General features: G+C 38.1%; 1 protein-coding gene across 1 annotated transcript in view; it reads left to right on the plus strand.

The window, feature by feature from the left end:
* Window positions 1-12,738, plus strand: part of LOC123549804 (pre-mRNA-splicing factor ATP-dependent RNA helicase PRP16-like) — a 162,818-nt gene that overhangs the window by 145,274 nt on the left and 4,806 nt on the right. The window contains exons 24-25 of the mRNA XM_045338215.2: window positions 1,333-1,554; window positions 10,977-11,095. Of these exons, the coding sequence (XP_045194150.2) occupies window positions 1,333-1,554; window positions 10,977-11,095 (341 nt within the window). The remainder of the gene's footprint in view (window positions 1-1,332; window positions 1,555-10,976; window positions 11,096-12,738) is intronic.

The raw sequence follows: 12,738 nt of genomic DNA on the forward strand, positions 1-12,738 counted from the left end.
TTGGTGAGAATGTTCACCTTGATGTTATCTAGGTCAAGTATAAAACTGGGTCACATGCCTTCAAAAACTAGGTTATTATGCCAGATAATAGAAAAACCTTGTGACCTCTCTAGAGGCCATATTTTTCAATGGATCTTCATGAAAATTGGTCAGAATTTTTATCTTGATGATATAGGTCAAGTTCAGAAGTAGGTCACATGAGCTCAAAAACAAGGTCACTGTGTCAAATAATAGAAAAAAACGACGTCATACTCCTTCTTCAGCGTAAGAATATTGCGCTCCTAAAGTCGCGCAATATTTCCGCTGAAGAACTCGTGCATATTTCCCGATACAAAGCTAATAACCTATAAATATTTGTGGGGGACTAATTTTCGTGGTTGATTCAATCCACAAAATTTAATCCCAATGAACAAGTAAAATTTCCATTCATTTTATGTTCAAAGGTTGAAATCCACAAATTGATATCCCCATTTGACCAAAACCACGAAATTTAAGGCCCACGAAATTAAATGATTTTACAGTAACTGAAATTATGATGAAACAAAAGGATTTGAAGAGAGTGTTGTAGGATATTTGAGTTAAGGTGTCACTTCCCCTTAGCCTGCTGGCGGCAAGTCATTCTGCCTTTGCGACCAGTGCAGACCAAGATCAGCCTGCACAGATGTGCAGCCTGCATGGTCTGCACTGTTTGCCATTCAGTCAGTATCTTTTTTGGTAAGCACCCCTTTTACCACTTAATGGTACTGTCCAAACTGAAAGATGGACAAGTTCATTAAAGAAATTAAGCAGGGTAAGGGTTGATAGAAAGAAGTGGAACATAGGATTGAAAACAATACCAAGTACAGGGGATGGAGGAGGGTGGGGGTTAGTAAGACATGGGTAAGCTGTTAATTTTCTTAGCTATTTATATTTATGTTTGAAAACTGCTAGCACAAAGCTAATTACAATCTGCTCAGAGTTATACTTAAAATATTATCAACCACCCTGCTTTAATGGACCTCCTTGGCTGCTTAAGGCCGCCAACTTCAAGTCATTTGCCCCTCACTAATGTGGGTTTGAACCTCACTTGGGCCGTAGAATTTTTCATGTGAGGAAACCATCAAGCAGAAGATCGGTGGTTCTACCCAGGTGCCTGCCCGTGATGAAATAATGCTCGGAGTGGAACCCAGGGTCTTCCTCCACCATCAACAGCTGGAAAGTTGCCGCATGACCTTTACTTGTGTTGGTGTGACATAAAACCTGACAACCCCCCCCCCCCCCCCCCAAAAAAAAAAAACAACCCTGCTTTAAGCATTTTGAAACATGTCACACACACCAAACTCTACTTTTCAGGGTCTGGGTGAATATGTGAACACTCGTACTGGAATGCCATGTCACCTTCATCCAACAAGTGCTTTATTTGGTATGGGATATACTCCAGACTACATTGTGTATCATGAACTGGTGATGACGTCCAAAGAATATATGCAATGTGTTACAGCAGTGGATGGGCACTGGTTAGCTGACCTTGGACCAATGTTCTACAGTGTTAAAGATTCTACTAAAACTAGACAGGTTTGTACATAATTACCCTGATAGTCCATGCGAATATTGAAAGACAATTCTGTCTGCAAATGCACACTTTCATAAGCAAATTCAGTTTTCAGTCTTTAGCATTATTTTAAACCACTCTGTTGTGACCAGTCAGTGGATCAGATATAAAAAAAATCCATTTTTAGCTCATCTGTCATATAGTGACAAGCTGAGCTTTTGTGATCACCCTTCGTCTGACAACGGACTTTGTCCGTCGTCCGTGCGTGCGTCAACAATTTCTTGTCTGCACCATAGTGGTTTCATTTATGATTTTATTTTAATCAAACTTGCACACAACTTGTATCACCATAAGATCACGGTTCCTTTTTTGAACTGGCCAGATCCCATTATGGGTTCCAGAGTTATGGCCCCTGAAAGGGCCAGAATTAGCTATTTTGACCTTGTCTGCACAATAGCAGCTTTATTTGTGATTTGATTTTTACCAAACTGGCACACAACTTGTATCACCATAAGATCTTGGTTCCTTTCTTGAACTGGGGAGATTCCATCATAGGTTCCAGAGTTATGGCCCCTGAAAGGGCCAGAATTAGCTATTTTGACCTTGTCTGCACAATAGCAGCTTCATTTATGATTTTATTTTAACCAAACTTGCACACAACTTGTATCACCGTAAGATCTTGGTTCCTTTCTTGAACTGGCAAGATTCCTTCATGGGTTCTAGAGTTCTGGCCCCTTAAAGGGCCAGAATTAGCTATTTTGACCTTGTCTGCACAATAGCAGCTTCATTTACGATTTAAATTTTAATCAAACTTGCACAAAACTTGTGTCACCATAAGATCTCGGTTCCTTTCTTGAACCGGCCAGATCCCATAATGGGTTCCAGAGTTATGGCCTCTGAAAGGGCCAAAATTAGCTATTTTGACCTTGTCTGCATAATAGCAGCTTCATTTATGATTTGATTTTAACCAAACTTGCACACAACTTGTATCACCACAAGATCTTGCTTCCTTTCTTTAACTGGCCAGATTCCATAATGGGTTCTGGAGTTATGGCCCCTTAAAGGTCCAAAATTGGCTGTTTTGGCTTTTGCAGCCATATAGAGACTTCATTGATGGTTTTATTTGATACAAACGTCCAAAATGTCTTCAACAACAATAAATCTTGGATTTCATGACAAATCAGATACAATCGTAGGTTCCAGAGTTATTTTATATCTGATTACCTCCCCTGATTGTAATCAAAATGGATTTATATCAGTAAGTACTTATAGGACGTATTTGAAATTCATTATTGTTATTAGTTGGAGTGAGACAATCAGGGTAGATAACTATGGACTGATTTTATGTCAAATTACCTCCCTTTATTTCAAATTAAAATTGGTATATCTCCGTAACTAATGAAGATACTGATCTGAAATTTCATTTATGTCAACAGATTTATTTGGCAGATCTTTCTTTTGTTCACTTACAATATATTTTTTTTAGCTCACCTGTCACAAAGTGACAAGGTGAGCTTTTGTGATCGCGCGGCGTCCGTCGTCCGTCGTCCGTCCGTCTGTGCGTGCGTCCGTGCGTCCGTAAACTTTTGCTTGTGACCACTCTAGAGGTCACATTTTTCATGGGATCTTTATGAAAGTTGGTCAGAATGTTCACCTTGATGATATCTAGGTCAAGTTCGAAACTGGGTCACGTGCCGTCAAAAACTAGGTCAGTAGGTCTAAAAATAGAAAAACCTTGTGACCTCTCTAGAGGCCATATATTTCACAAGATCTTCATGAAAATTGGTCAGAATGTTCACCTTGATGATATCTAAGTCAAGTTCGAAACTGGGTCATGTGGGGTCAAAAACTAGGTCGGTAGGTCTAAAAATAGAAAAACCTTGTGACCTCTCTAGAGGCCATATTTTTCATGAGATCTTCATGAATATTGGTCAGAATGTTCACCTTGATGATATCTAGGTCAAGTTCGAAACTGGGTCACGTGGGGTCAAAAACTAGGTCATTAGGTCTAAAAATAGAAAAACCTTTTGACCTCTCTAGAGGCCATGTTTCTCAATGGATCTTCATGAAAATTGGTCAGAATGTTCACCTTGATGATATCTAGGTCAAGTTCGAAACTGGGTCACATGGGGGTAAAAACTAGGTCAGTAGATCTAAAAATAGAAAAACCTTGTGACCTCTCTAGAGGCCATATTTTTCATGAGATCTTCATGAATATTGGTCAGAATGTTCACCTTGATGATATCTAGGTCAAGTTGGATACTGGGTCATGTTGGATCAAAAACTAGGTCAGTAGGTCTAAAAATAGAAAAACCTTGTGACCTCTCTAGAGGCCATATTTCTCAATGGATCTTCATGAAAATTGGTCAGAATGTTCACCTTGATGACATCTAGGTCAAGTTCGAAACTGGGTCACGTGCAGTCAAAAACTAGGTCAGTAGGTCTAAAAATAGAAAAACCTTGTGACCTCTCTAGAGGCCATATTTTTCAATGGATCTTCAGGAAAATTGGTCAGAATGTTTACCTTGATGATATCTAGATCAAGTTTGAAAGTGGGTCACGTGGGGTTAAAAACTAGGTCAGTAGATCTAAAAATAGAAAAACCTTGTGACCTCTCTAGAGGCCATATTTTTCATGAGATCTTCATGAATATTGGTCAGAATGTTCACCTTGATGATATCTAGGTCAGGTTCGAAACTGGGTCACGTGGGGTCAAAAACTAGGTCAGTAGGTCTAAAAATAGAAAAACCTTGTGACCTCTCTAGAGGCCATATTTCTCAATGGATCTTCATGAAAACTGGTGAGAATGTTCAGCTTGATGATATCTAGGTCAGGTTCGTAACTGGGTCATGTGCGGTCAAAAACTAGGTCAGTTGGTCGAAAAATAGAGAAACCTTGTGACTTCTCTAGAGGCAATATTTTTCACGAGATCTTCATGAAAATTGGTGAGAATGTTCACCTTGATGATATCTAGGTCAGGTTCGTAACTGGGTCATGTGCGGTCAAAAACTAGGTCAGTAGGTCGAAAAATAGAGAAACCTTGTGACCTCTCTAGAGGCAATATTTTTCACGAGATCTTCATGAAAATTGGTGAGAATGTTCACCTTGATGATATCTAGGTCAAGTTTAAAAGTGGGTCACGTGCCTTCAAAAACTAGGTCATTAGGTCAAATAATAGAAAAAGCTTGTGACCTCTCTAGAGGCCATATTTTTCAATGGATCTTCATGAAAATTGGTCAGAATTTTTCATCCTGATGATATCTAGGTCACATGAGCTCAAAAACTAGGTCACTATGTCAAATAATAGAAATAACGACGTCATACTCAGTTCAACACTTGGTCATGTGGGGATAGGTGAGCGATTCAGGACCATCATGGTCCTCTTGTTTAATTACTTCCCTTTTTCGTTACTATAAATAGCTTTTTTTTTAGTAACTTTTTAGCTCACCTGTCACAAAGTGACAAGGTGAGCTTTTGTGATCACGCGGTGTCCGTCGTCCGTCCGTTCGTGCTCCATAAACATTTCCTTGTGACATCTCTAGAGGTCACATTTTTAGCTCACCTGAGCAATGCTCAGGTGAGTTTTTCTGATCGCTCGATGTCCGGCGTCCGTCGTCCGTCGTCTGTCGTCTGTCGTCTGTCAACATTTAGCTTGTGTATGCGATAGAGGCTGTATTTTTCAATTAATCTTCATGAATACTGGTCAGAATGATAACCTTGATGAAATCTGGGCCGAGTTCGAAAATGGGTCATCTCGGGTCAAAAACTAGGTCACTAGGTCAAATCAAAGAAAAACCTTGTGTATGCGATAGAGACTGTATTTTTCAATTAATCTTCATGAATATTGGTCAGAATGATAACCTTGATAAAATCTAGGCGGAGTTCGAAAATGGGTCATCTCGGGTCAAAAACTAGGTCACTAGGTCAAATCAAAGAAAAACCTTGTGTATGCGATAGAGGCTGTATTTTTCAATTATTCTTCATGAATATTGGTCAGAATGATAACCTTGATTAAATCTAGGCTGAGTTCGAAAATGGGTCATCTCGGGTTAAAAACTAGGTCACTAGGTCAAATCAAAGAAAAACCTTGTGTATGCGATAGAAGCAGTATTTTTCAATTGATCTTCATGAATTTTTGTCAGAATGATTGCCTTGATGAAATCTAGGCCAAGTTCGAAAATGGGTCATCTCGGGTCAAAAAACTAGGTCACTAGGTCAAATCAGAGAAAAACCTTGTGTATGCGATAGAGGCGGTATTTTCAATTGATCTTCATGAATTTTGGTCAGAATGATTACTTTGATGAAATCTAGGCCGAGTTCGAAAATAGGTCATCTCGGGTCAAAAACTAGGTCACTAGGTCAAATTAAGGAAAAACCTTGTGTATGCGATAGAGGCTGTATTTTTCAACTGATCTTCATGAATATTGGTCAAAATGATTGCCTTGATGAAATCTAGGCCAAGTTCGAAATTGGGTCATCTCGGGTCAAAAACTAGGTCACTAGGTCAAATCAAAGAAAAACCTTGTGTATGCGATAGAGGCTGTATTTTTCAATTATTCTTCATGAATATTGGTCAGAATGATAACCTTGATAAAATCTAGGCCGAGTTCGAAAATGGGTCATCTCGGGTTTAAAACTAGGTCAGTAGGTCAAATCAAAGAAAAACCTTGTGTATGCAATAGAGGCTGTATTTTTCAATTGATCTTCATGAATATTGGTCAGAATGATTGCCTTGATGAAATCTAGGCCGAGTTCGAAAATGGGTCATCTCGGGTCAAAAACTAGGTCACTAGGTCAAATCAGAGAAAACGTTGTGTATGCGATAGAGGCGGTATTTTTCAATTGATCTTCATGAATTTGGTCAGAATGATTACCTTGATGAAATCTAGGCGGAGTTGGAAAATGGGTCATCTGGGGTCAAAAACTAGGTCACTAGGTCAAATTAAGGAAAAACCTTGTGTATGCGATAGAGGCTGTATTTTTCAACTGATCTTCATGAAATTTAGCCAGAATAATTACCTTGATAAAATCTAGGCGGAGTTCGAAAATGGGTCATCTGGGGTCAAAAACTAGGTCACTAGGTCAAATCGAAGAAAAACATTGTGTATGCAATAGAGGATGTAGTTTTCAGTTGATCTTCATGAAATTTGGTCAGAGTGATTGCCTTGATGAAATCTAGGTCGAGTTTGAATATGGGTTATCTGAGGTCAAAAACTAGGTCACTAGGTCAAATTAAAGAAAAATTTTGTGTATGCGATAGAGACTGTTTTTTTTCAATTGATTTTTATGAAATTTGGTCAGGATGATTGCCTTAATGAAATCTAGGTCGAATTTGAATATGGGTCATCTGAGGTCAAAAACAAGGTCACTTGGTCAAATCAAACACAAAATTTGTGTATGTGATAGAGGCTGTATTTTTCAATTGATCTTCATGAATTTTGGTCAGAATGATTGCCTTGATAAAATCTAGGTCGAGTTTGAACATGGGTCATCTAGGGTCAAAAACTAGGCCATATCTAAGAAAATGCTTGTTTTATCGCAAGAGACCAATTTTTTGGTCCAATCTTAATGAAAATTGGTCAGAATATTTGTTTCCATGAAATCACTAGGTCAAACATGTTTTACACTGTTATGGTGTGTTTCTTAGGTGAGCGACCTAGGGCCATCTTGGCCCTCTTGTTCATGGGATCTTTATAAAAATTGGTCAGAATGTTCATCTTGGTAAATTCTAGGTCAAGTTTGAAACTGGGTCACGTGCCATCAAAAACTAGGTCAGTAGGTCTAAAAATAGAAAAACCTTGTGACCTCTCTAGAGGCCATAATTTTCAATGGATCTTCATGAAAATTGGTCAGAATGTTCACCTTGATGATATCTAGGTCAAGTTCGAAACTGGGTCACGTGCGGTCAAAAACTAGGTCAGTACGTCTAAAAATAGAAAACCCTTGTGACCTCTCTAGAGGCCATATATTTCACAAAATCTTCATGAAAATTGGTCAGAATGTTCACTTTGATGATATCTAGGTCAAGTTCGAAACTGGGTCATGTGCCGTCAAAAACTAGGTCAGGAGGTCTAAAAATAGAAAAACCTTGTGACCTCTCTAGAGGCCATATATTTCAAAAGATCTTCATGAATATTGGTCAGAATGTTCACCTTGATGATATTTAGGTCAAGTTTGAAACTGGGTCACGTGCGGTCAAAAACTAGGTCAGTAGGTCTAAAAATAGAAAAACCTTGTGACCTCTCTAGAGGCCATATATTTCACAAGATCTTCATGAAAATTGGTCAGAATGTTCACCTTGATGATATCTAGGCCAGGTTCGAAACTGGGTCACGTGCCATCAAAAACTAGGTCAGTAGGTCAAATAATAATAAAACCTTGTGACCTCTCTAAAGGCCATATTTTTCATGGGATCTGTATGAAAGTTGGTCTGAATGTTCATCTTGATGATATCTAGGTCAAGTTCAAAACTGGGTCACATGCGGTCAAAAACTAGGTCAGTAGGTCTAAAAATAGAAAAACGTTGTGACCTCTCTGGAGGCCATATATTTCATGAAATCTTCATGAAAATTGGTCTGAATGTTCATCTTGATGATATCTAGGTCAAGTTCAAAACTGGGTCACATGCGGTCAAAAACTAGGTCAGTAGGTCTAAAAATAGAAAAACGTTGTGACCTCTCTGGAGGCCATATATTTCATGAAATCTTCATGAAAATTGGTCAGAATGTTCACCTTGATGATATTTAGGTCAAGTTTGAAGTGGGTCACGTGCCATCAAAAACTAGGTCAGTAGGTCAAATAATAGAAAAACCTTGTGACCTCTCTAGAGGCCATATTTTTCATGGGATCTGTATAAAAGTTGGTCTGAATGTTCATCTTGATGATATCTAGGTCAAGTTCGAAAGTGGGTCACGTGCCGTCAAAAACTAGGTCAGTAGGTCAAATAATAGAAAAACCTTGTGACCTCTCTAAAGGCCATATTTTTGATGGGATCAGTATGAAAGTTGGTCTGAATGTTCATCTTCATGATATCTAGGTCAAGTTCGAAACAGGGTCATGTGCCATCAAAAACTAGGTCAGTAGGTCTAAAAATAGAAAAACCTTGTGACCTCTCTAGAGGCCATACTTGTGAATTGATATCCATAAAAATTGGTCAGAACGTTCATCTTGATGATTTCTAGGTCAAGTTTGAAAGTGGGTCACGTGCCTTCAAAAAGTAGGTCAGTAGGTCAAATAATGAAAAAATGTTGTGACATCTCTAGAGGCCATATTTTTCATGGGATCTGTATGAAAGTTGGTCTGAATGTTTATCTTGATGATATATAGGTCAGGTTTGAAACTGGGTCAACTGCGATCAAAAACTAGGTCAGTAGGTCTTGAAATAGAAAAACCTTGTGACCTCTCTAGTGGCCATAGCCTTGAATGGATCTTCATGAAAATTGGTTGGAATGTTCACCTTGATGATATCTAGGTCAAGTTTGAAACTGGGTCATGTGCCTTAAAAAACTTGGTCAGTAGGTCAAATAATAAAAAAACCTTGTGACCTCTCTAGAGGCCATACTTTTCATGGGATCTGTATGAAAGTTGGGTCAGAATGTTCATCTTGATGATATCTAGGTCAAGTTTGAAACTGGGTGAACTATGGTCAAAAACTAGGTCAGTAGGTCTAAAATTATTAAAATCTTTTGACCTCTCTAGAGGCCATATTTTTCAATGGATCTTTATGAAAATTGATCTGAATGTTCACCTTGATGATATCTAGGCCAGTTTCGAAACTGGGTCATGTGCGGTCAAAAACTAGGCCAGTAGATATAAAAATAGGAAAACTTTGTGACCTCTCTAGAGTCCATATTTTTCATGAGATCTCCATGAAAATTAGTGAGAATGTTCACCTTGGTGATATCTAGGTTAAGTTCAAAACAGGGTCACGTATCTTTGAAAACTAGGTCAATAGGTCAAATAATAGAAAAACCTTGTGACCTCTCTGGAGACCATATTTTTCAATGGATCTTCATGAAAATTGGTCAGAATTTTTATCTTGATAATATCTAGGTCAAGTTCAAAACTGGGTCACATGAGCTCAAAAACTAGGTCACTATGTCAAATAATAGAAAAAACGACGTCATACTCAAAACTGGGTCATGTGGGAAGAGGTGAGCGATTCAGGACCATCATGGTCCTCTTGTTTTATTATCGGCCGTAGGGAAAATCCGAGACCACTTTTCTGTGGTACAACATGGATGGTACCTCCAATTTTTAGGTGTATTTTGACACATCTATACCTTGTAAGAATTTTTTTTTCTTTTTGTTTAAATTCTTCCCTTTGTTGTTCCTGTCCTTTGGCTTTAGATATTTTTTTCTGAGGACCTTCTTGTCCTCAAGTGCAATGATAAAGGTGAGCGATATAGGGCCATCATGGCCCTCTTGTTTCTGTTCTAATTAGTTCTAAAAAGAAAAAAAGAAAAAACTTTGTCTAAAGAAATAATTCAGGAGAAAACAGGAAAAAGTAAATTAGGAAATAAGAAATAATAATGTATTTGACCCTTGATATTAGACTTTGTTCATATAAGGGGCTATAGAGTATAAATCTTGTGATCTGCAACTTTTGTTTTGTTGGCTTGAGTGAAGTCCATTGACTCAGTCGTCTAAAATAACTAAAGAACTTGTTAAGTTTATGATCTGAAGGAAAAGGAGTTTTTATGAGAAAACCTAGAAAATCAAATGCAAAATAATTCTTTTCTTTTGTAAGAATCTTAAGCATGAAATCAGTTGATCATTCTATTTCTTTACGTGAAGGTGCCATCCAGCTGTATTGTGGAAATATTTTACTGTAGAATCATTTAATTTCGTGGGCATGAAATTTCGTGGATTTGGTCAAAATGGCAATTTCGTCAGGATATGAATTCACGAATTTCAACTTTGGAACATAAAATGAATCGGAATTTTACATGTTCGTGGGGATTAAATTTCAAGGATTGACTCAACCACGTAAATTAGTCCCCTACGAATATTAATAATTTCACCGTATGTGTCCTCCCTATCCTGAAGAAAGACTGAACTGTTAGCTCAGTAGATAGAGCACAAGAGGTCTAGTCAGGAACTCATTAGTTTAAATCTTAAGTTCTCTGTGAAGATTGGCGGGAGACAGTATGTCAGAGGTGATTCACTCTGCATCTGTGATTTATGTAGAGAAGTTTGTAATTACCTGTTAAGACTATGCTTAAACTGGTCCTGGATGCAGAAACCCTGGTTTTGTTAACTGACCACCATACATAACTGCAATGCTTTCGAAAAAAACAGTATTAAAGCATATAAAAAGTTAAACAAACAAATGAGCCTGCAATGATTTTGGATGAGCCAAAAATGAACATAAAATGATGTAAAAATTTAAGACCCATAAAAGATTTCAGTGTATTTGGTATGAGAAATGTTGTACATGTTATAGGAGAGAAAACAACAAACGATTGAGGAGATGGGCCAGATGGAGGATGAGATGAGGAGGGCAGAGGATCTCATCAAAATGAGGAAAGAACATGCTGAGAGAAAGGCATTGGGATCTAAAAGGTATTGTGCAGGATTCTTTATGCTGTGTTGTAAATCCATTTGATATCCTGCCAGAACACTGTTATTGGCTAAAGTTAAATAACTTGTCAATGAATACATGTACTATCAAGCTACCTCATGTAATCAGTATAATGATGCTGGCCAGTAAGGTAATGTTAATAAAGCTACAAGTAAATTTGGTAAACAATATCACATGAAATGAGTCTGATGTCATGTAAGAAAATCCAGTAATATCCTGTCATGAGATATCCATGGACTGAAAATTCCTCATCTGTTTTTCAAATGCTGTGCTTCCAGCGTTTAAAATTATTATCAGCTACCAAGCACTTTCATAATTATGTAAAAGCACCAAATCTTGGGGTTTTTTTTATATCTAATGTGCTGAATAACTAACCCTCACTTTAGCTAATCTGAGTCGGAGGCCATTGTAAAGGGATTTCAGCCAAACTGGCGCTGTAGTTGTTAGCTCACCAGAGCCAAAGGCTCAGGGTGAGCTATTCTGATCAGTCACCATCCATTGTCCGTCATCAAAAACTTTTACTTTAAACGACATCTCCTCATAAACCGCTAGGCCAATTTCATCCAAACTTCACAGAAATGTTCCTTGGGTGAAGCTCTACAAAAACTATTCAAAGAATTGAATTCCATGCAGAACTCTGGTTGCCATGGCAACAGAAAGGAAAAACTTTAAAAATCTTCTTCTCAAAAACCAGAAGTCCTAGAGCTTAGATATTTGGTGTGAAGCATTGCCTAATGGACCTCTACCAAATTTGTTCAAATCATGACCCCTGGGTCAAAATTGACCCCGCCCCAGGGGTCACTTGATTTTACATAAGAAAATCTTAAAAAATCTTCTTCTCGAAAACCAGAAGCCCTAGAGCTTAGATATTTGACATGTAGCATTGCCTAGTGGACCTCTACTAAAATTGTTCAAATCATGACCCCGGGGTCAAAATCGACCCTGCCCAGGGGTCACTTGATTTTACATAGGAAAATCTTCAAAAAATTTCTAAAAATAAACCAGAAGGCCTAGAGCTTCGATATTTGACATGTAGCATTGCCTAGTGGACCTCTTCAAAAAATTTTCAAATCATGACCCCTGGGGTCAAAATTGACCCCGCCCCAGGGGTCACTTGATTTTACATAGGAAAATCTTCAAAAAATTTCTTAAAATAAACCAGAAGGTCTAGATCTTAGATGTTTGACATGTAGCTTTGCCCAGTAGACTTCTACAAAATTTGTTCAAGTCATGACCCCTGGGGTCAGTATGACCCTGCCCTGTGGGGTTACTTGATTGTACATAGAAAAATCTTCAAAATTTTCTAAAAATAAACCAGAAGGCCTAGATCTTAGATATTTGACATGTAGCATTGCCTAGTGGACCTCTACAAAATTTATTCTCCGTGACTATTTGATAAACGACATTTTGTCTGAAGTCATTAGTCCTCCACCTCTGATTCATGTGGGGAAGTTGGCAGTTACTTGTGGAGAACATGTTTGTACTGGTACAGAATCCAGGAACACTGGTTACCTTAACTGCCCGCCGTTACATGACTGTAATACTGTTGAAAAACCGGCGTTAAACCCAAAACAAACAAAAAACCAAAACAAAATTTATTCAAATCATGACCCCCGAGGTCAAA

This window comes from Mercenaria mercenaria, chromosome 6 (genome assembly GCF_021730395.1).
Source record: "Mercenaria mercenaria strain notata chromosome 6, MADL_Memer_1, whole genome shotgun sequence".
Classification (NCBI taxonomy): domain Eukaryota; kingdom Metazoa; phylum Mollusca; class Bivalvia; order Venerida; family Veneridae; genus Mercenaria; species Mercenaria mercenaria.